This window comes from Cryptomeria japonica, chromosome 1, assembly GCF_030272615.1.
Source record: "Cryptomeria japonica chromosome 1, Sugi_1.0, whole genome shotgun sequence".
Taxonomy (NCBI): domain Eukaryota; kingdom Viridiplantae; phylum Streptophyta; class Pinopsida; order Cupressales; family Cupressaceae; genus Cryptomeria; species Cryptomeria japonica.
In genome coordinates this window covers 56,626,091-56,651,762 of record NC_081405.1, presented here as the reverse complement: position 1 = coordinate 56,651,762, position 25,672 = coordinate 56,626,091, and the positions used below count along the sequence as shown (strand labels likewise).

The 25,672-nt window shown below is 36.9% G+C and overlaps 1 protein-coding gene across 1 annotated transcript in view; it reads left to right on the top strand.

Moving 5' to 3' along the window:
• The first annotated feature begins 981 nt into the window (after positions 1-981).
• Positions 982-25,672, top strand: part of LOC131049027 (3-hydroxyisobutyryl-CoA hydrolase-like protein 3, mitochondrial) — a 149,394-nt gene continuing 124,703 nt past the window's right edge. Inside the window, exons 1-3 of the mRNA XM_057983029.2 lie at positions 982-1,399; positions 24,440-24,541; positions 24,738-24,802. Of these exons, the coding sequence (XP_057839012.2) occupies positions 1,117-1,399; positions 24,440-24,541; positions 24,738-24,802 (450 nt within the window). The 5' untranslated portion in view covers positions 982-1,116. The remainder of the gene's footprint in view (positions 1,400-24,439; positions 24,542-24,737; positions 24,803-25,672) is intronic.

The following is a 25,672-nucleotide window of genomic DNA, read 5'->3' as shown; positions in this document are numbered from 1 at the left end:
AAAGAAAATATGAAGATCAACAATCACTTAGGCAAGATCAAGTTCTAAATGTTGCAACTTCATAAAAGAGATACTTTGTGTGTTCAAAAGAGTTACTGTACGTTGAAACTTAAAATCTAAGTCAGTAACATTGTATGGTAGTTCCTGGGGATCTTCTTGTCTATTATGGGCTATTTTGTAATAAATTTTTAGCTGCTATTTATTTGGTAGTTTGTTGGCTGCCACTCTATTTGTAAAATTTCTACTTCATTGTTTCAATAAAGATTTTCCCTATTGGCTCATCCATTGCACCTTCTTCGTGTTAGTGGTAAAATATGACCTCAAGCTCCAAAAAGTAGATAACATACTTAGCGAATGAATGAATGAAGGATTTTTAATGACGTCCATGAGACCATCAGTCTATGAGACCGAGAGTATCATCGATAACAAATTTCAAGTTCCTTTCAATGTTGGCTCTTTTGTTGTGGACATTGATCAAGAAACCAATGGTTTTGTGAAGCCTTGCCTCCTTAAAAAGCTCATCTAGATTGCTCACCTTCACATTATTTTCATATTGTATAAGGAAAAACAATTTTTTTCATCCCACTCTTCCTAAGGTGGGTCCCCATGCAAACTGCTTAACTTATTTTGGCTAGGAGCCGTTGCTCCATTTTTTAAGTAGCAATTTGTGAAACTAATAACCCATGAATGCTAAGTTTTGCTGCTTATAAAAATAAATAATCATCTTTAATTACATTTTTAAAATAAATCTTTAACTATAATTATTCACATAAAATTTAATAACAAATAAAAATAAAATAAAATTATGAAATCATTAGTCATTCCAATTTTTCCTTTCTTTTTAATAAAAACATAGGTTATGTATGAGAACTCTCAATGAGAAATTACAGCAGAAATTTACACTTAAGCCACCAAGATGTTGAGAACCTCCCTCCAAAAAAAAAGGATAAAAGATGTTGAGAACCTTCACCAAACCCTTACCATAAAATACGTCACGTTGATCCACGCGTTTTGAAGGACGATTAGAACATCAACATCAACGCAAAAAGCGACACGGAAAACCTGAATGACTCTACTGGTCTGATTTAATTTCGATTGAATTGAATCAGTTCTCTAATGATGCTCAGCCTCTCTTCTTCTTCACAAGCCGTGCGAATAGCCTCTCAAGTTTATAATTCCTATCGCAGAATCTCTTCATTCGCTTCCATTTTCTTGTCAAGTCCGACGTATGCGAGTGCAGGAGGTATCCTCGGTGGCCATTTGAGGGGTTTGGGAGCAAAAAGATTCAATACCAACACTATGGCGGAAGCAGCGTCTTTTGTACGCGGCAATGTGTTTCCAAACGGAGTGGCCGTTCTCACTCTTGACAGGCCTAAAGCCCTGAATGCCATGAATTTAGGTCTCTTTTTATCTCTCTTTTTCTATATTTTTCACTCAGAAGTAATGCGCTAGGGGGTTAGGGTTTACATATTGGCCAGAGCACAGGCTTGATCGTCGAATGTATATGCGAATTTTATAAATTAAAGATCACAAGTAATTTGTTCATCAGCTACTTCATTTAATTGAGAATCCTGCTTTGTATTGATTTTTTTTTCTGGCTACGGTGATATGCGGTCAGGCAACCTTAGAAACCTAAATCCGAAGAGAAGTATCTAAATTGGCACACATAACTGAGTATGCAAGGTGTGGCGAGGATCTATTCCCAACTATTTGGAACAAATGCACATTGTACTGTGCATGCTACTTTATCGTCTGGCTAAACCGAACTGAAGACTTAAATGATGTATTTCTGAATGAAATGGAATGCCTCTTTGTATCGATCACAATGGTTTTATGTTCTTGCACAGGCGATATGTACTACATCGTATCTAAAAAATGAATAAGGCCTACTAAACTGCAGTGTAATCGTTTCAGCGCTTTACCTATGCAATTGTGGCTGTTTTTGCTTGAGAATTTTGTGGCGTAATATTAGATTTATGATTCTCGGTGAGATGTAGTCCATGTAACATATAATTAAAAAATGTAATCCGGATATACTTTATCAGTAAGAATCCTAAAAACAAATCACTTCATCAAACAACTCAGAAGTCCTTTAGAAACAAAGCTGAAATAGCTGGTGTTTTGCATGGTGACATAACCACTAACATCAACAAGGTGGTGGTTGCATTATTGTAAGGGTGGTGGTTGTAGATGTGATCGTGGTGGTTGCAAATGTATTATGGTAGTTTCATGTGTCACGATGCGTGGTTACATGACGATGTTCTATAATTAGAACATAACGTTAAAGTAAAAGATTAAAGAGCTAAAAGCTAAATTAAGCTTAAAAGCTAATTAACTAAAAAGAAAAAGCTAAATGCTAAATAAAGCTTAAAAGCTAATTAATTAAAAAGAAAAAGCTAAATGCTAAATAAAGCTTAAAAGCTAATTAACTAAAAAGCTAAATGACCATTAAACAAGGAACTGAATATAGGTGACTAAAATATAATTAAATATTCTAGTACCCTCCCTTAATGGTCATGCTATCTATCACACCAAGCTGCCCTCTAAATTTGAGAAACTTTGTCGGGCTCAAGGACTTGGTGAGGATATCTGCAGTCTGATCTTCTGTAGGAATGTACTGCAGTATCATTGATCCATCTTGAACATGCTGGCGGATGAAATGACAATGAAGCTCCACATGCTTTGTCCACTCATGGAAGACTAGATTTTTGGCTAATTTTAGAACCCCTTGATTATCACAAAACAAGGGAGTAGGTCTTGGTTGAGACATTTGCATGTCTGCAAGCATCCTACGTAGCCAAATTGCCTCACATGCTGCCTTAACAGTTCCCCGATACTCTGCTTCAGTCGAGGAAAGAGCTATTGCCTGTTGCTTCTTGCTGGTCCATGTGATTACACCTGTACCCAAGCTGAAAACATACCCAGAAGTTGACTTTCTGTCATCAACACAACCTGCCCAATCTGAGTCTGTAAAACCAACCAGCCTAGGATCTTTGCTTCTGCTATACAGAATGCCAAAATCAGGAGTGCCCTTTACATATCTAAGCACACGCTTTGCTGCAACCCAATGTTCAACTTTTGGGGCTGACATGAAGCGAGAAATATAGCTCACAGCATAACTGATGTTAGGTCTAGTGGTGGTAAGATAGATGAGGCTGCCCACTAGTTGCCTGAATGAAGACTCATCCACTACAGGTGAATCTGATTTGGCTGATAATTTGAGTCCTATCTCCATAGGTGTAGATGCAAGTTTACAATCTTGCATTCGAAACTTATCTAGTAGGCTCTTGGCATACTTTGACTGAGAAATGAATATGTGGCTATCAGTCTGCCAAACCTCTACACCGAGACAATAATGGAGAAGTCCCAAATCTGTCATATCAAAATGCTGACACAAATTTTGTTTGACCTGCATGATCAGATGAGCTGCATTGCCAGTGATGATGAGATCATCAACATAGACTACTAGAAATAGAATATCATCACTAGTATGTTTGACATACAAATTGGGATCTGAAGGACTCCTTTGAAAGCCTTGATCAATCAAGTACTTATCAATTTTGATGTACCATGCATGAGGAGCCTGTTTGAGGCCATAGAGTGCTTTGACTAGTCTACATACCTGGTGTTCCTTACCGACAACCTTGAAACTTGGAGGCTACTTCTTCCTGCAAATCACCATTGAGAAAGGCACTCTTGACGTCCATTTGATGGACTTTCCATCCAAATTGAGCTGAGAGAGCGAGGACAAGCCTAATGGTACTCATCTTGGCTGTGGGAGCAAATGTCTCTTCATAGTCGATGCCTCCTTCTGTGAAAACCCTTTTGCCACCAATCGAGCCTTGTACTTATCAAGACTTCCATCAGCTTTATACTTGACTTTAAACACCCATTTGCAGCCAATGGGCTTCTTTCCTGGAGGAAGATCAAACAATACCCAAGTGTTGTTTTTCAGAAGACTATGTTGCTCCGCTGCCATAGCCTTTTCCCATTCAGGTACACCTTTAGCCTCTGTATATGTTTGAGGCTCATAAATACTGTGAATGTTGGTCATAAGAGCAAAATTAACTGTGTTGTTGGCTCTTACCTCTAACAGATCTACTCTCAATGAGCTCATCATCATGAAGATCACCAATGGTCTTGGTCCACCACTTAGGCCGGAGAGTAGAAGTACCAACATTTGTTGCAGGATGAAGAGTGCCTGGAATATCTGGAGCAAGCTCCTCTGGATGTGGATCATGAAGATCTTGAGGAAAGTCAGGGGGTGCAATGTCATGCCTGGGAGACCCCACAACTTCAGAGTCAACTAAATCCCTTCCATCAAGTGGAGCTAAGGGAAGACGAACACCCATACTTACAGCCTTTGGAGGGTGATCCTTAGTGCTCAAATCAAGAGAGGAAGGCTGAAAAAGCCCTCTTTCTTCATCAAATACTACATCTTGACTGAATATGAGGTGATTAGTGTCTATATCAACCAGCCGATATGCCTTGTGGTTGTCACTGTAGCCGATGAACATCAATTTCTGACTCTTTGGATCTAGTTTGGTGCGCGTGGCATCTGGAATCCAAACATAAGCTGTAGAGCCAAAAACTTTCAAATGACTGATGTTGGGCTTCCTGCCAGACCAAGCTTTCCTCTGGAGTCATCTTCTTAACGGCCTTTGTGGGAGACCGGTTCAGAAGGTAGACTGCAGTGAAGACCGCTTCCGCCCAAAAGTGTTTTGGAACATTTCTATGCTCCAACGTAGATCGAGCCATCTCAGTGACTGTATGGTTCCTACGCTCAACAACACCGTTCTGCTGTGGGGTGTAAGGTGTGGTAAGTTGATGCTTAATGCCATGTGATGCACAAAAGTTGGTGAACTCTGTAGAACAAAATTCCCCTCCATTGTCGGACCGAAGAGTGATTATCTGACAGCTAGACTCTTTTTCCACTAAGGCCTTAAACGTTTGAAACATGGTGAACACCTCTGATTTCTTCTTAAGAAAATAAACCCACATGCGTCTGCTGAAATCATCAACAAATAATAGAAAATACCTGCATCTAGTGACTGATGGAGTGTTCATGGGACCACAAATGTCTGCATGAACGAGTTGCAAGACCTTGGATGCTCTCCAAGCGTCTCCATCTGAAAACGGAGTCCTATGCTGCTTTCTAGCTTGACACGCTCCGCAAACTCCATGATTCTGAGTTTGAATCTCAGGTAATCCTACGACTAGATAATCTCGAACCAACTGAGAGAGATAGTGGACATTGAGATGCCCATATCGCTGATGCCAAAGAGTGTTGATGGAAGTACTCCTAGCTGCCATGGCGAGCTCTTGAGAACCAGTAGAATCAACAAGTCTATAAAGACCATGATCCTCAATACCAACTGCAACTGTAGTTCGAGTCTTCCTGTCAACAATGCTGCACTTGTGCAACCCGAAGACGACATCCAGCCGTGGTGAATGCTGCATAATCTGACTGATTGACAGTAGATTGAGCTTCATACCAGGTACAAAGTATACATTGAGGAATATTAAATCCCTCCCACCAGATGAAATCTGAACGTTGCCCTTGCCGACAACAATATACTCTTCACCTCCACCAAAGATCACTGAATCAGTGAAAGGCATGTACTCTGTAAACCAATCCCGACGATGTGTGAAATGTCAAGAGGCTCCAAAGTCAATGTACCAAGTTGATGATTGAACATCATCAGAGGAGGTTTGGGCCATGAACACATAGAAGGCAGATTCCTTCTGATCAGGATGCGTGGCAGAATTGGCTTTCTGCTTGGACCCTCCTTGTTTGGATTGCTGGGATGCTATCAATTTCCGGCAATCTTTCACCAAATGGCCATATATATGACAGTAGGAACACTGTAAGCTCTTCTTTTTGGAAGACTGCTGAGGTTGACCTTGACCTTGTCCTTTCTGCTGGAAGGACGGAGCTTTACCCTTGTACTTATGCGAAGTTGAGGCTGTGAAAGCCTGTTCAGTGGATGAACTAGCGCTGCTTCCAAATTGCTGCTTCCATCGATCCTGTTGGAGTAGCTTGTTGCAAAGATCAGGGAACTTCAAATCAACACTAGTAGAGGAGATAATGAGCGTATCAATGAAATGCTCGTAGGATCTAGGAAGGCTTTTCAGCGTGATCACTACCATATCCTCTTCCACCATGGTTCAGCCTATAGCTTCTAAGTGATCACGGATGTCCTTGATCTTCGTAAGATGTGCTTGGATAGATGACTTCTCATCCATCATGATAGAAAACAACATATTCTTTAGAAATAAAGCTCGGCTCTTGTCGGACGTTTCATGAAGATCCTTCAAAAGATCCCAGATCTCTTTTGCTGTTTTACCTGAAGGCACTTGTGGGAGTTGATCATTTGTGACAGAGAGTTTGCTAAGCATGACAGCCTCTCGATTCTTCACATCATGTTTGTCTTGATCATCACCTGTTGTTGTAGGACGAGATTCCTTGCCCAAAACAAGCTGATCAAGGCAACGATACTCAAAGATGGTAAGCATATGTTGTTTCTAGGTGTTGTAGTTGCGGCCGTTGAACTTCTGACTGTGTTCCAACACGATGTTGGTTAATGATGCCATCACAGAAATCGAGGTTGATCGAGGTCAACTAAGTGAAAGCAAGAGACAGAAGAATCTGATTTTAAAAAAAATCAGAATAGAAACATCTGCTGAAAAAACTGAAACCCTATAGGAGAATTCTGGCATGAATTCTAAGGCACGAATTTCGAGGTTTGGAAGAAACCCAAAAATTAAAATTTCTGCACTTAAAACAGCATAAATGGTGCCAAAAAAACAACAAAAATCCCAATGTCCATAGAAATAGCAGAAATTGTGAACTGTTTTTAAATTCCAAGGCAAATTTGTTGGCACAAAAATTGAGGCTCGGAAAACGAGGCACCCAGAAAAATTTGAGACCAACCCAAAAAAGCTCTCGAAAAGCCCATCAAGAATCTGAAAACAAAATGCAGATCCGACGGCTTAAAAATTGAGGCACGAAAAACGATGCACCCAGAAAAATCTGGCGATGACCCAGTTGAGCTCTCGAAAAACCCATCAAGAATCTGCAGCCAAAATAAAATTTCGACTTGAACAGAAAGGTCAAAACCCTAGTCGAAAATTGTAGAAACCCTAGGAAAATTTTCAACCTACAAAAAAAAACTGCCCAGGAAGAGAAAAAAAAATTTGTTTAAAAAAAAAAAAACAATTTAAAAAAAAATCTCTTCAATAAAAACTTCGAAAAATTTTAATAGCAAAAATTTTCAAAATTTTTAATTTCCATGCTCTGATACCATGAAAAATAAATTGAGTGAATGATTCAATAATCGGATGATTACATTGAACGATATACACACGTATATATAGAGGTTACAAGACGATGTTCTATAATTAGAACATAACGTTAAAGTAAAAGATTAAAGAGCTAAAAGCTAAATTAAGCTTAAAAGCTAATTAACTAAAAAGAAAAAGCTAAATGCTAAATAAAGCTTAAAAGCTAATTAATTAAAAAGAAAAAGCTAAATGCTAAATAAAGCTTAAAAGCTAATTAACTAAAAAGCTAAATGACCATTAAACAAGGAACTAAATATAGGTGACTAAAATATAATTAAATATTCTAATAAAAGATTCATCTATAATTTTTTTTAGGTATGGATGAAGTTTGTACACAAGCATGCTATAATGCAGATGAGATGAAGCGAGAGAGTGAATCACCTAAGGAAAACACGTCAAAAAAATCACCTCAAGAATCAAAAAAATTAGTGAAATAAATTCTACAAAGTTAAGTTGAAAGGTAAGAAAATTGCAATTCTATTGTGTGTTTGTAAAGACCCAAAGAATCATTGCATCCACTGTGTTAAAGACTAGCACACTAAATACAAACTATCCGAAGTTGCATCTTGAATTGCAATAAATAGTCAAATTGCACCTACATAGTTGTAACAAAGGGGTCTCCAAGAGGTCCATAGTCACCTTGCTTGATGAAAAAGACATGGAGATATAGGACGATCTAGACCTACATGATACATTCGGTTGCATTGCTTTTACTACAACAAAGAAGGAACAAAAGTAAATGAGCAAGCTCTTTCAAATCAATATCTAAATCAAGAAGGAAAAGGAAAATGCAAATATTAATCCCATTTATAGTCTGATTTGATCTTGGATGTCCAAGTTGTGACAAGGCTTTACTAGCAAACATATACCCATCCATATTAAGTTGGGTAAAAGACAGGTTTAAAATTTCAAGTGAACAAGAAACACAAGGTCAAGTTCAATATTAAGCTAGATTAGATTGATGAGATTGAAGTAGATGTCATTAGCACTAGATTCATTTGATGCTATATGACTTGGGGATGTGTCCTTGACCAAAATAGGGATGGCCCCTATAGATCTTCTGATTACAGCTAGATCAGCCGAAGCTCGATCTGCGAATTCATGGCTTGCATGATTTTATTTTCTAAAGGCATGGGCTCTTCCCAAAGGTCGGACACGTGGAGGTCTTGTAGAGGTTTAGTTTTTAAAAAGGCAATGGTTGCAACTTCTTTACGCCCAAGGCCCACATGTTGAAAATGACAATTTCACCACCTGCACTTTTTCTTGAGTCCTAAAAGCCTTGATGAAGCTTCTCGAGGGACTGCCACTTGTTGCCCATTCGGGAAATCAAAACAGAGAAGAGAAAATCCTTGCAAAGCTTTCTCCATTGTGTCACGTGTCACAAGGATACGTGGAAGTTTTGCAGAGAATCAAAAGCACAGTCCCACTAGGTTTGAAGCTAAATTCCTGAAACAAAGTAAGAAAGAGCCAAATGACAATTGTCACGATGCCTCAGTTTCAAAAAAATTCTTGAAGTGTCTGCAATCAAGCTGGTAGAATGATCCTAGACGCCTAGCGGTTTAAAAGCAAAATCAAATGGTATAAGATTCCAAATGGAAAGGGCATGCGCAAAACTGTTTCACCCCGAAATGATGAAAGATCTAGATGGCGGTCATGCTTGAGCCTAAGGTGAGAGTCGTCGTTGAAAATTCCTCATGTGAGGAATCAAAGTAGTAGTCATGATTGTCGAGGACACGTGGCAAGTTGCAAAAGTGTGTAAAATCTCGCCATCTTTGGTGAATTTTTCATAAAAAAGCAGATAAGCATCTTTGTATTGGGGGGTTTTGAAACATGTAAAAAAATTGACAACACTTGATGAGAGTAGAAAGTTTTGTAAATCCCATTCTTTGAAAAAATAAAAGAATGTTTCGACACCTGGTAAATTGGTGCTTATGATCTGACCTTAGCATGCTAGTTCTTAGTATGGACATTAGACTATGTTGCGTTTGCCTTTCTTTTGCTCCACTTAAATTGGTATGTTCTATGTCATTTGAATGCGTGAGAACCTGTTGTTTACTCATTTCGGCTTTTTCATTTTAATCAATCTAAGGATAATGGTTCATCTAGTGGAATTCATTCTGCTAGTATTCTTAGATTTGGAAATAACCTTATGCCAATTAGAAATAGATCTTTTATTTATGGTTAATTATTGTGAAAATCTCGAAGAGTTGCTTTGTTTTCATTCGAGCCTTGATTGATGCAATTCATGAGAGGATGCGAAAGTGATACCTTGTGTCTTCATGACTTCATGCATCTCATTCCCCTCTCATCTAATGAAAAGTTGTGATGTCATATGCCCATTTTTTGAAAGCTAGCGTCTCTCCGTCTTTTTGCAAAAAGGAGAAATCTAGAGTGTTGTAAAAGCTTTACATCTGATGTTTTGCCTCTGTTTAAGTTTTTGTTTTCCCTCTCCCTTTTCCTCCCCTTTCAGAATGAAGAGCTGGCTTCTCAAATCTTGGAGGTTGTTTCATAGAGTCAAAAGAGTTCCCACACCCGTTAATCTATCTGACTGACCTTACTTAAGATGAAAGCCTTATTGGGGATCAACACCCCCAAAAGGAAACATTTCGGGGACATGGGGACAGGTTGGAAACGTCCTTGTTCTATCCCTAATTTTTTAAAAATCTAGAAATGTCTCAAGGACATTTATGAAAATAATCCCTTACAATTTTTCATTCACTTTTTTTTTAAAAAGACAAAAAAAAAAGGGTCCTCACACCCCTTTACGTAAAATCTAAACCTAAAAAAACCATTATAACATTCAAAATTAAAAAAAGAGCTCATTTATGTCATTTGCAAATTGTGAAGAAAAGAAAAAAGAAGAGCACAACCATGAAAAACGAAGTGAAAGAAGGGAAGAGAAGTGAGCAAATGGAAAAAGAAGACCATGTCTCCATCATTTGACATAAGTTCATTATTTTTTGTTTATTTTAACGATTCTTTTGCCTTTTTTTTTGTTTTTGTCAAAATTTAAAATACTTAGGAGGATTTTGTTTGTTTGTTTGTGTTCTATGTTTGCACTTGCAATTGTCATTTACATTTCAAACAAAAAAACAATGAGCAGCAGTCATGGTCAAAAAATTGAAATTGAACAAACATGCCATGGAAGTTCTTCAAGGAGTGTGAGTGTTTTAGAGACAGCTAGTTTAGACAATTCATTTCAATATCTTTCTAACCTCTTGAAAAAGCATGAAAAGGGTCCATTTAACCCGAAAAAACCTCTTTTACAATATAGTTTCATCTAGTCAGTCAAGGCAAATAGGATTACCTCTATATGATCGGAGAAATTGATGGCTGTGTATAGTGCCTTGCAGCTTTAGGATCGATAGACTCTTGAGTATCGTCATACTCTAGTAACATGTTGGGATGTTAATCCCAAACTATAGAAGTTGATGAGTAGGAGGCACATGATGTATTGCTTGTGGTTTCATTGGATTTGGATGAGACAACCTCTCACAGTGGCTGACTTAGAATTCGTTTTGATGGAGTGTTAGGATATGCTGATTAGGGACAGCTGCATATGTGTATACTTTTGTCATTTTGTATTTGAAACTTGTAGCCTTTGGGCATTTTGTTGTAATTTTTATATAATATATATGCACATTGTCAATGAATGCAATTAAATTTTGTTAAAACTTAATTTGTTTGTTGCTTTCTATAAAATGAAAATCTCAAATGAACTCTAATATTATGTGTTAAGGTTCTACGATGTAAATGATGATTGCCTTATCAATGCTATCATATGAATATTTGAATATGAGTAGATTTGCCATGATAATGTTTTTTGTTGTTCTAGCATTTGATATTTACCATCTATTGTTTGGAATATGAATAGATTTGGCAATTGTGGCTGAACTATACTAGAGTATAACTCAAGTTAGGTTTAGGATGGACAATATCACATATATACCAAAATTGGGATCAAGTGTTGCCCATGGTTGCTCCCTTCGTGATAATGGTCATCCTATCTTTAAGATATATTGCTCACGCACAAGAGAAACAAGGCTTGATGGTGGTTAATGAAAGGAAATTTGCAGCCATATAATGACAATTTCCCCATTACCTAGAAAGAGAAATCTATGCAAACAAATATTCACAGTCCATATGCAAAAGAATAGACAACATACCATCAAAGATGACACAAGATATGCCCTGGGAAAATCCTCAAGAGGGGAAAACCCAACCTCCAAAAGCATCCATGACTCATGTATTATTCAGCAATAAAACATTACAATACATCTTCAAAGTTTTCTATGAACACTTTAGAAACATGTCTCTCCAATGCACACTCCATGCGTTCAAGCAATATAACCGTTCATCCCATGCCATGCTTCTGCATCCCTCAAAAGAAGACTCAATACCCCAACTAGCCAACCTAAGACAACTACTCTTGTGTTCGCTTTTATAGAAACAAGCTCATACAAAACCACCAAGTGGTATTACATAAACCATGTGACTAAAACCATGATATTACAACCATTAACCCCCAATTTAATATTGGATATTAAGTTTTCACTTTATTAATTATTTTTCCACAATATTAAATCAAATACTTTTCTCATTAGACCTTACATTAAATATTTACCAATGTTACATACAACACATAAAGTGGCCCCAAGATGTTAACTCCTAGTGATGCACATATCTCTAGGTCACCGCAGGCACACCACATACATAATTATGTATTAAACATTATAATTTTACCCAAAGTGTGCAGCACCTAATTCCTAACATTCTCCCACTTGTTGTATACATTGCATAAGGGATAACAAGTAACCTCAAACATGAACAAGGGAACAATCCCTATAGCCACATATTCCATCAAGGAATCAAAGTGCTTCATGTGCTCTATCAAGATACCTGTAACAAGAAACTAGGTGACCAGCATCCCGAGCATGAATGCACAAAGATAAGAAGCCATCCAAATAGAAGTCACACTATTTGCCACAAAGAAGCAGGAGTCTTGCCTCAACCGATATCCCAAACACAAACACTCAATCCAAAGGTATCAATATGCATCTGTAGCTGCAAAGATGCAATATCCATAGCTGAAATAACACCCATAGCAAATGCTAACACATCCAACTATCCATACCTCAAAGGTATGCAAAATATAGTAAACTCATGCCATCAACATATACAATCCATAAACCGCAAATCATAAGCTCCATGTGCAAACCGGTCAATGAAGGACATACACATCCATGACTGCCCACTACATGGGTAATGCAAATCTGAAAATTATCAAGCATGTCAAGTCTACCAATAGCATCACATAGGATATGTAAAAATTATCATGTAGTACCAAGGAACATCCACGATGATATGCAAAGCTTGTAAACCAATAACTTGCAAGTACAACTCTCACCACAAGTCTCCATAGCTCTCCCAAGTTCTTCTCACTCAACAATGAAAAGAGATAAAGGAACCTCCATGCCATCATCCAAAAATACAAGTGACAACAAACTACCACAAACCTAGTGATGACCTCAAAACCAATGTCATGTGAAACCAAACATCCAATAAGATAACCAAGGCCAAAGAGAGAACTTGCAAATCAAAACTTGTAGCATTTCCTTCTACATACACCTCTAAATGAAAATTGTGTCAAGTATGTAAAGTTTTATTCAATTGCAATAAAAGAACAAATTATATATGTGAGAATTTTATATGATTATATTGTCTAATAATCTGATTGTTTTGTTACAGGCTGAAGGAGAGAGATCATTAATATTTTTATATGTCTTCTCCAAATGATTCATGTCGGGCTTTATATGTTTTAGAAGACCGGTTGATAGATGTCTTGACCGGTCATGTCTTTTAGACTTGACCGATCAAGGCACCTATTGATCGGTGTCTTTCCATATTGCACATCCGGATTTCGGTTATGTTTGGTAACTAACATTTAATACTTAAACACTTGGTTGAAACGGTGTTAGTTATGATGCTTTGTTAATGGCCCGATTATAAATGTTTATCGGTATGAACTAAACCCGATAGCAAATAGCATTACATATGCTATTGGGTTAATACCCCGATAGCATATTAATGCCGATTCATAAATGAATCGACATTAATATGCTATTGGGTTATTAGCCCAATAGCATTTAGATCGACGCTTAACTATGTTAAGCAAGTTGTCGATCTAATCCATCTTTATCCAATGCCAATATCATAATCATGATCAATGTTACAATCTGATAAACATATTCAGTTCGGAAAGCATAAATCAGATAATCTAATAGCATAGATGAATAAACCATAACAAAATAAAGGAGATTAACGGGTTAGAGAAGTCTTATCTTGCAGAAGCTACTAATGCATTAACACTCCCTCTTAGCTTTGGAAGATAGATAAAGTAACCTGCATCACATTTCTCTTTCATAACCAGAATAATGTCAGTCTCCAAGAATATATATCATCTATACATATGATATGAAGTACCATCAGGACACAAGATACAAATATAAGACATCACTCTAAGTATGTGACATAGATTATCACCTAACCATGTGATATAGAAGATTCATCATTTCATTATGACAAGATATCACCTGAACACGTGATATCAGTATTGCCTAAACACGCAATACTAAGGATAAACATATGAGGATGGTTAAATTCTCATCTTATCCAAGTTGTGATATGTGCACAAACATTTTATACAAATGTTTTATCACAACACCATCATGGCACATCCATGACATACCAGAGATCCAACATGATAACTGGTTTAGAGAATCATAAGATCGCCACCTTATGATGTCTGCATACAAGTGTTCATAATCTGAGAGATCGTCACCTCTTAGATATGAACACAGGGGGTGAAACCCAACATGTCCCAACATGACAAAAGAAGTTTACACATTAAACATCTTATTTACAAAGGAGATTACCTTTCTATCATACCTAAACCTTTTCTGAAGTGATCAATCTTCACTCTGGAAAGAGATTTGGTCAGAATGTCTGCAGTTTGATCTCCTGTACAAACATATTCTAATTGAATTACTTTCCTGTCAACCATATCTCGTACATAGTGGTATGGGATCTCAATATGTTTGGACCTGTCATGGAATATTGGATTTACTGAAAGTTTTATGCAGCTTTGATTGTCACAATGAATAATAGTAGGTTTCATAGGTTCTCCAAACAATCCCACAAGCAACTTCCTAAGCCATATTGCCTCTCGGGCAGCCATAGAAGCTGCAATATATTCGGCCTCGGTGGAACTTTGAGCTATAGAAGGCTGCTTTCTGCTGATCCAAGATATCGTGGCTGAACCTAAACTGAAACAACACCCTGAAGTGCTTTTTCTGTCAGTCACGCTGCCAGCCCAATCTGCATTTGTAAATCCAGGTAGATCTATATCAACTTTCTCATATTTAAGACCAAGGTTTAGGGTACCTTGTAAGTATCTCATAATATGTTTTACTGCCACCAGGTGTATCTCCTTAGGCTCACACATAAACTGACTTAGAGCATTAACAGCATAACAGATATCTAGCCTTGTATTTAATAGATACATTAGGGACCCAATCATCTGCCTGTACTGAGTAGGATCAGTGGTTTGTGATTCTGCTGTTGCTTCTTTAAGTTTATGTAAGTTGGTTTCCATAGGAGAGGTCATGGGCCTACAGTTTAGCATTCCGAATCTCGTCAAAATGTCCAAGGTGCACTTTCCTTGGTTTAGTACAATATTATTGGAATTCTGCCATACTTCTAACCCTAGGAAGTAATGAAGTAGTCCCAAGTCCTTCATATCAAATTCTGTGGATAGATCTTTCTTGCATTGATCTATAAGGTGATCATCTCCTGTGATTAATAGGTCATCAACATATAAAATCAATATTAGCATATCACCTTTATTTCTTTTGTAGTAGAGATTAGGATCTGCATCATTTTTAGTGAAACCTAGTTTTGAGAGATAGGTGTCAATTCTTTCATACCAGGCCCTGGGAGCCTGTTTGAGCCCATAAAGAGCTTTCTTAAGTCTATATACATGAGACTCTGCATTTTGAATTTCAAACCCTTCAGGTTGCTCTAGGTAGACTTCTTCTGAGATCTCACCATTTAAAAATGCTGTCTTAACATCCATCTGGTGTACCTTCCATTCCTTTGCTGCTGCAATGGCTAGTACAGCTCTTACCGATGTATATCTGGCAACAGGTGCAAATGTTTCTTCATAATCTATTCCTTCCCTTTGTGAGAACCCTCTAGCTACAAATCTGGCCTTGTGTTTTTCAATACTGCCATCTGCAACATGTTTGATCTTGAAAAGCCATTTAGATGAAACAACAGATTTCTTAGTTGGCCTAGGAACAATCTCCCAAACATCATTCTTCATAATGGATTGATACTCTTCAGACATGGCATCCTTCCATACTTGATGTTCAAGTGCATCTGATACATTGTTTGGTTCAACTTTAGAGAGATCATTCATAAGGGCAACATAGCTAGTGAATTTATTAGTCCTTTTACTTTCCCTGAAGGTTCCTGAAGGAGCAGCAAAGTTCTGAGCTTCTGTTACAGTCTTGGTGGCCCATAGTGGTCTTTTCTTGAGTTTTTCTCTAGGTGGGTTTTGAGTTTCACCTATAGTCTCCTCAGGATTCTCCCTCTGAAGCTCAGGAGTAGGATCTTCTTCTATGTTAGGAGTAGGGATATAGATTTCAGGTTCTATTGTACTTTGGGCTCTTTTGAAGGCTAAGTCTTCTTCAAAGATTACATCCCTACTAAGTTCAATATTTCTTTGACCTTGTATATAAATTCTATAGGCCTTGGATGTTTCACTATATCCTACAAGTATTCCCCTTTTTCCAGAAGGTTCTAGTTTTAGTCTTTTCTCTTTAGGTACATGTATATAGACAGGACACCCAAATATCCTAAGGTGGCTGATATCTGACTTTATTTTGGTGAAGACTTCCTCAGGAGTTTTATCTTCAAGGTGGGAGTGAGGACATTTGTTTTGTATATATACCGCAGTGCTAGTTGCTTCTGCCCAAAGTTTGATATTTAGATTTTGATCAAGGATCATGGCTTTGGCAGCTTCTACAATAGTCCTATTTTTCCTGTCAGCTACCCCATTTTGTTGAGGATTATAAGGTATTGTTAACTCTCTCTTAATCCCTGAATTTTTACAAAAATCTTTAAATAATTCTGAAGTATATTCCCCCCCATTGTCAGTTCTTAGGGTTTTAATTTTATTTCCTGAGTAGTTCTCCGTTAGTGATTTGAATTCTTTAAACCTATTGAGGATCTCTTCTGATTCTTTACATTTCAGAAAGTAGATCCAAGTTTTCCTAGAGTAGTCATCAACAAATATTACATAATACAAAAATCCCCTTAGAGAGGGTTCGGACATAGGTCCACATACATCAAAATGAACTAATTCTAATATTTTGTTTGTCTTCCTAGTACTATTTTGGAAGGCACCCTTGGTATTTTTACCTAGGGCACATCCCTTGCATGCCTCTGAATGATATTGCTTCAACTTAGGTAGACCTGTGACAAGATTTCCCATAGATGATAAAGCCCTATAATTCAGGTGGCCTAGTCTTCTATGGCACACCTCATTTGCATTTGTGGCTTCATGAATTAAGGCTAAGTTGGGCTCTGTGCATAGCTCATACAAATAGCCTTGTCTTTGTCCAATGACTTTAGCTTTCTTGATGGTAGAATTTCTCGGCCAAGCCAACACCTTTTTTTCCATGAAGGTCACTCTGTATCCATTATCCTCTAGTGCTGATATGGAAACTAGATTTCTTTTGATGCCGGGGACATATAGTACTCCTTCAAGTTGCAATGACATGCCTGTCTTTAATTTGATGATGCAGGTTCCAATTCCTCTAATAGGATGTGAGGAATCATCTCCGATGGTCACTTCCTCATCATTCTCCTCTATCATGGAGTCTAGCACTTCTCTAAAACCGGTAATGTGTCTGGATGAACCACTGTCGATCACCCATGAGTTAGACTTGTTTGTTGTATGGCTTGTGAGTGCTGAGTAGAGGACATAGTTCTCGAAGTCATCTTCCCTTTTGGATTTTCCTACTTTGACAAATGTGGCTTGCTTGGCTCTCTCCGGACATTTCGCAACATAGTGTCCGAATTTGTCACACCTATAACAGTGAATATGGTCTTTCTTTGGAGTGTTCTTGCCTTGATGACTTTTTCTTTTCCTAAATTGCTTCTTCTTACTTTTCTTATTTGCTTTAGTATTTAGGACTTGAAGGTCTTCGTCTATGTTCTTTTGTTTTATTCCAATTTTGTTCAATCTCGACTCTTCTTGGAGACAATCATCTCTTAACCTTTCAAACTTAGGATATTTGGACCTTGCACTAATGCCTTGGACAAATGTATTCCATCCACTGGGCAACCCATCTAGAGCAATGAGTGTTAATTCTTTACTCTGGATCTCATAATCAAGGGTTGCAAGTTCATCTCTTAGGGTTGATATTCGCATGAAGTAGGAGTTGATTGTCTCCCTTTTGTTCATCGTGATATGATTTATCTCTCATTTCAATGCCAGAGTATGACTTGCATTTGATATCTCAAATGTCCTTTCAAGTGCTTTGAACATTTTGTAAGCCGTCTCTTGTTTCTTTATGATGGGCATTATGTTGTTTCTTACCCCATCAACTATTATTTTAATAGCCTTTTCATTTCCCTCAATCCATGCTGTTTTGTCGGGTTCATTCTCGAGTGTTGCACTTTCAGTTTGAACATATGAATCAACTTTGTTTTCTCTCAAAATCATTTTGATTCTAAACTTCCAAGCTGAGAAATCATTGCTACCTCCGAATCTATCTTCGAATCTAATAGTGCTGGCCATTTTGGAAATGTGATGTAATATATAATTTTGTTCTTGAATTATTTAGAAATTGAATAGCCTCAGATTCGATTAGCCTCGCTCTGATACCATGTAAAGTTTTATTCAATTGCAATAAAACTTTACAAATTATATATGTGAGAATTTTATGTGATTATATTGTCTAATAATCTGATTGTTTTGTTGCAGGCTGAAGGAGAGAGATCATTAATATTTTTATATGTCTTCTCCAAATGATTCATGTCGGGCTTTATATGTTTTAGAAGACCGGTCAATAGATGTCTTGACCGGTCATGTCTTTTAGACATGACCGATGAAGGCACCTATTGATCGGTGTCTTTCCATATTGCACATCCCAATTTCGGTTATGTTTGGTAACTAACATTTAATACTTAAACACTCGGTATTTAATACTTAAACACTCGGTTGAAACGGTGTTTTTTATGATGCTTTGTTAATGGCCCGATTATAAATGTTTATAGGTATGAACTAAACCCGAAAACAAATAGCATTACATATGCTATCGGGTTAATACCCCGATAGCATATTAATGCCGATTCATAAATGAATCGACATTAATATGTTATCGGGTTATTAGCCCGATAGCATTTAGATTGACGCTTAACTATGTTAAGCAAGTTGTCGATCTAATCCATCTTTATCCAATGCCAATATCATAATCATGATCAATGTTACAATTTGATAAACATATTCAGTTCGGAAAGCATAATCAGATAATCTAATAGCATAGATGAATAAACCATAACAGAATAAAGGAGATTAACGGGTTAGAGAAGTCTTATCTTGCAGAAGCTACTAATGCATTAACAAAGTATGATCTCCTTCACAACAGCTTAAAAGAAAAGCCATAACAACATCCAACCCATTCAATCTCATAGATCAAACATATCATATGTATCGTGTAATAAAGCCAATCATGGATGTAAGCCTCTTAACGAAGAAGAATAAACTCAAAGTAAATATTTCTGAATAAGGAAGTCAGCCCAAAAAATCATCTCCTAAGATCCTTATCATGACATTATAATATCAACTCATGTGCACAAGGAGATAACCATGCTATCCACCCCTCAAAATCCTCTAGTACTAGCCATCCAATCCATAGCTCAAGATCCACATCTATGAAAGGTGAAGCATAAAACATAATGCACTTGAAAGAAATAATGGGCAATACCTTTCAATTGATAAATTGCTGAGTAGACCAAGTGTGGGAATAAGAATGCTCCTCCAAGATATCCAAGTCATCATGACTCATCTAAGGACAATCTCCTTATAGGTCCATGTTGAACTCACGTCCAACCAATATGTAGGCTCCTCGGACTTCGTACTGATATCTCTTCAAGACTATCCATCTCAACACGTCTCTAAACACTATAACTCCAAGCCTCACCTATGTCTCTAGGTATCTTGAGCACTTGTAACTGATCAATCCATGCCAAACTCCAAATGCAACATAGCATCATCATGAAGTAATCAAGCAAATGATAAAGTATTCAATACAAAGAGAACCAACAAGGCAATTTCAAAGCTCCAATCTTGAGGATCAGGAACACAAACATGGCAACATCTCACATCTCTTGAAAAGAACATATGATCTAATTAACATATCAAGCACCTATATCATGCCAAAATTCTTAACTCGTAATCAAGAGTAGACCACGATATAATAGCATACTAGTGATATAATATCAAGTCAAAGTCAACAAGTCATGACACCTCAACCAAAGACTGAAAGTCCTTTGTGGCATACCAAGATGTCAACTTCTTTGATCACATGAAGAAAACCTTCTTCAAATAGTGAGCCTGCAAATGTGAAAGACTCTTTTGCAGCAGTAGGATCTAAGAAGTCCTCCAAAACATTTGCCAAAACTCTAAACTAGTAATCAAGAGTATGCCATTACATAATAACAAATCAACGTCAACAAGTCATGACACCTCAACCAAAGACTAAAAGTCCTCCGTGTCATACCAAGATGTCAACATCTCCGATCACATGAAGATAATCATCTCCAAATAGTAAACCTGCAAATGTGAAAGACTCTTTTGCAGCAGTAGGATCTAAGAGCTCCTCCAAAACATTTGCAAGCACTAAAGAAGATCATCCCCCATCAAATGATGAATTCACATCACTCCCAACAACTCCTATTGAACTATGATATTGAGTTACACATGGCATTGTGATAACCATCTCCTAAATGAATATCATCTAGGTCCACACACACACAATTGAGATGTCAATACCACAAGTGAAACCAATATCTTCAAGCCAAGGAGATACAACTGCCATTAAACCATCAGGAAACAATCCTACACCGCCAATCCATCATTGTCAAAAGCTCCCACTAAAATGTGTAACCAATAAAATGTAATCAAGCTATCATGACATCGTGATAAACCACATTTTACAAGTCCCAACAATTGACTATCCAAGTATTCTAATCATGCATTCTCTCTTCTCAAAGAAAGCATACCAATGTACAAATGACCATAGACAAGGCCAACCAACAATGTCTACATCAAAGCTAAATCAACTTGGTGGATATAGACAATCCACAATCGAGTCATCCCATTGCAACTGAATAGGTGATCAACCCACAAAACTGCATTACTTGTATATCCAAACATTGAAACATACAAACTCATCATCACATTAGTAAAGAGAATAATTTTGTAGACCACGACTCAAACACAAAATCAACCTTAGATCTAATTTGCCAAACATGTCCACATCCAAGTACAATAGTACAATAGTCAAGGAACCAAACAATCATCAAGGAGATAAGAACGACCTTCCATCAAACCAAATTACCACCAAACCACCACAAACCTGATTATCTCATGCCAATGCAAAAGTGTACTTGCATAACCATGGCACCATAATCAACACCAATGTTTTACTTGCAGTTATCTATCACCCACACAAGACTCAAGTCTTAGATCATGGCCAACCATGCCATTAAATTGAAGACAACCTATGTACCTATCACCATCAAAAGCCAACTCTAAAAAACACTTACAAAGTTGTACTAGGAAACACCAATTTTTGTAATCAGCTGTACCATCATAAATAGCACATAAAAACATATACTTCCTCAAGGTTTTGCCTCTTGACTTGTTTGGATGCTCACATAATCACACCTTGAATCTTAGGCACCGACAAGTGATCAAACAAGTACTCAACCCTCTTTGTTCATCAAGCTAAGAAACTAACAACACCAAAGTATAATGCTCATGCTCTCCAATACTTGTTTGGTATGTCAAAAATTGTGAAACTGATAACATCTGGCATCTAGGCCCCAAAAAACGATTTAAACAACAAAATCATGGAACCAAATCCATACCACCACGTAGTGCTCAAAGAGAGCTCTCTGACGCTGGCTTAAGGGGTGGATCCGATTTGTTGTTCCAAACCAATTAATTTTTAATAAAACAAAAGTTTTAAAAATATATAATTTTTGGCGGTTTTAATTTTTTTTAAGTGTGGATTTAATTTGTTTGACTGGCAGTTTATTCTCATCGGTTGGCGAGTCGATGGGACGGGCCAACAACAGAACCTATGGACACCATAGGTACCGTTGTGGTCAAGGTATTACAACTCGTGTGGGGAGGTCTTGTTGATAACTGATGCTGCTCTAGCATGCAGCTAGATTAATTTAGTTAATAGTTTTTTGTTTATTCATGCAAATAAAGCATGTACTCCAACATGCATTAATCCTTAGGACTATTTTTAGTTTTGTTTTTGCATGAATTTGTTTTTAGTAAATAAAGCATGCTGTGCATGCACTTATTGTATTCTTAATTTAGGAAGTAGTTTGTTTTTTTAGTTTGAGAGCCTTAGTAGCTTTCCATGCAATGCTAGGAATATATTTAGAACTGCAGTTATTATTAATTCTTCTAGGCTGCAAATTCTTTATATATACAGCCTCTATGTAATTTTTTAATTAAGCTTCAATAAAGAAATTGGTGTGTGCAATTCCAAAAAAATAGGGTAATATGTTTTTTATTCTGAATTGTGATTTCTTTTTGCAATTTATTCTTTTTGCTGTTATTGTTTGCTATTAGCTGGTTCAAAGAGGATAGGTCAAGTTCAAAATTCTACAGGTCTACGGGTCCCCCACATATCACATGCTTTTTTAATATATAATTTTTTATTTTTCAAATGATTTAGAAATAAAACCATTTAAAAATGTGCAGGGAATTTTTATAATTTTTCTGCTAACGACGCTTTCTCTATAGGCCATGTTGCTATACAGTTACGTAGGGGGGCAAATTTTTTTTGCAATTTTTTAACTTTGTCCAAATAGGGCAAATTTTATGTCAATCTTCATTTTCTCTTGGGCTTGTTGGTTCAATGGTGAGGTTTGTTTTGGTCTAGGGGGTCATTTGTAAAGTCTCCTCACCAAAAACCCTCATGTTGAACATCCAAAAGAAACCCATTTTTCAACAAAGATTCATAAGCCCAGATTTGCAAAAAATGACCACAAATCTTCAACCCCAAAATACAAATCTGCAAAGAACAACCTACACAAAAACCTCATATCTTGCTGTGTGTTTCCATGCAACCCCTAGATTCAACTTTACAACAGATTTACTTAATCAAGGGTTATACAACCACAACCATAGCTTTGCTACCAAATGACAGGAAATTTGCATACAACCACAACCATAGCTTTGCTACCAAATGACAGGAAATTTGCAGCCATATAATGACAATTTTCACATAACCTAGAAAGAGAAATTTATGCAAACAAATACTCAAAAATCATATGCAAAGGAATAGATAACGTACCATTAAAGATGACAGAAGATATACTTTGGGAAAACCCTCAAGGGAAAAATCCAGCCTTCAAAAGCATCCATGACTCATGTATTATTCAACAATAAAACATTACAATACATCTTTAGAGTTCTCCATGAACACTTCTTAAACATCAAGCCTCTCCAATGCATCTTTTATGTTTTCAAGTATGTGACCACACATTGCATGCCATGCTTCACATATGCACTCCTCAGAAGTAGAGTCAGTATCTCAACTAGCCAACCTTAGATAACTACACTTGTGGTTGCTTTTATAGAAACAAGTTCTCACAAAACCACCAAATGGTATTACATAAAACCATGTGACTAAAATCATGAGATTACAAAACTATATTAATCCATCATTTAATATTGGGTACTAAGTTTTCACTTTATTAATTATCTTTCCCCAATATTATATCAAATACTTCTCCCATGTGAGACCCCAAATTAAATATTTACCAATGTTACATATAACACATAAAGTAGCTCCAAGAATGTAAACCCCTAGTGATGTTCACATCTCTAGGTCTCTCTAGGTGCACCATACACAATAATATATTAAACATTATAAACATTATTCAAGGTGTACAACACCTAATTCCTAACAGTTAATTTTACTTGTGACTAATAGCTAGCTAGGATGAGCTTATACCCATGCATGTACTTGCAAGGCAGGGTTCAGTCTTGTTTGAGTCTATTTGAACATGTGTAGAGTCCGCCTTGAATATCTCACCGAGAATGTTGTCTAAGTCATTTTGGCATTGTTTAAGTTATTTTGGCTGTGACTGGTAAACTTTTCCTATATCCATTACAAGTGCTCTTGAGTCTGCTTGGTCCCTACCTTGGAATATTGGAAATATCTACATGGAATGGTATTTCATTTGAGTTTGACTGGTTTTGCCACGGAATTCACTCAAGTTTGCTTGTTAATCACTCCCTGAGCTTGCCTGATCCTTGCTTTGGAATTTTGCGCTTGGGGTCCACACTTACAACAATGATTTATTAGAGCTTTTCTAGGTTTCACCTAAATCCTACTTGGTTTGTATGTGGTCTTTAAGGGATTGTCTAGCTTCAACCTTAGTGGCTTGGAGTCTGCCTGATCTATATGCTAAGTTATTGGTTTGGGTTTGGGTATGCTGGTATGGTAATTTCTTTTGGGATTGGGTATGCTTATATGGTAATTTCTAACAGTAGCCTTTTGCTTTTATGAGTTCAGTTATGGGGGTGCTATCTTATGTTGAGTAACTTGACATTGTGAAATGTATTTATTCTAGAATCTATACTGATTGCGTTTTTTATATTGTGCGATATGCTTTATTATTTCATCTGTTTGTAATTTAGGCTACATACTTGGTACAGAATTTGTCCATCAGTCAAATGCACTGAAAAACTGACTTTTTAATTTCATAACAGAGATGGACCTTCTGTACAAGAAGTACTTGGATGAATGGGCAGTGGATCCAAAAGTGAAGTGTGTCCTTGTAGAGAGCAGTTCACCGCGGGCTTTTTCTGCAGGTAAGATCTAGGATTTAATGGCTTTCATTGCTTGCTGATAAATTATAACGATTGATGACTTAATGATTGTCATCAGAGGTTACTGGTGGAAATGAATTAACTTATTGTATTTCCTTATTTTCTGCACCATTGGTTACCTGGTGAATTTGTTATTTATAGACATGTGTTTGAGATTTCATTGTGATGATTAATGCAGGTATGGATATAAAAGGTTTGGTTGCTGCTATTCAAAAAGACAAGAACACTAATCTTGTCCAAAAGGTGCTTTCATGAGTGTGTGATTTATATTGATTGAAGAAGAATTTATTTGTTTTTGGCCATAAAGTAGGAACTCCCAAGTCAAGCTGATGCTTTGAAAAAGGTCATAGTCCTGCTTGTACCCTGCAGGTGGTGATGTGAAGTGGATGACAACTGGACAAAAAGAATCGGGAATGTTTGCAATAGCCCCTAAGGTTCTCTTGCACATAATTTTGCTGTTACATAAACATAAATGTTTTTCATTAAATAAAAAGAGATTGGCAAAGCTCCTCAATGAGGTTGGTGGCATTATAAGACACAAAATTAAATAAGCTTAAATGTCACAAGGTAATTAATGGTCTATACACTTTAGGCTTTAGTTTCGTTCACCTATTACATCATATAAGTGTTTCTATCTGATGTGTGCGATGCCTGGAAACTACCATTTTACACATGTGCTCAATATCATCTTTCCAAATACTACCATTGCATACATAAGAGATTTCTATTGAATTTTTCTATGTGTTGCTTGGCAGTTGTTCTCCTTTAGTAGAGCAAACTCAGCAAATATAGCGGAACATTTAGTTGTTTAGCTTTTTTCATTTTAAGTTGGGTGCAGTTCTCTTATATATTTTTTAACATGCTGTTTTCTTTTCTTATTTTTAGATTGTCTTCTTATTCTGTCAGTTAACTATTGTTCTTATTTTAGAACAAGGTGTTTTTGTACTTTAATTTTTTAAAATTAGTTTAGGGTTCTCTTATCTTGCCTAGGTGCTACATTGAAATGGAAATTTATCATTGTAAACCCTATATTCCTCTTCTTGTATAAAAGAGACCTAGAGTACATCATTGAAAGAGAGCATATTTCAGTTTTGAGCTAGAGCGACTCAATTC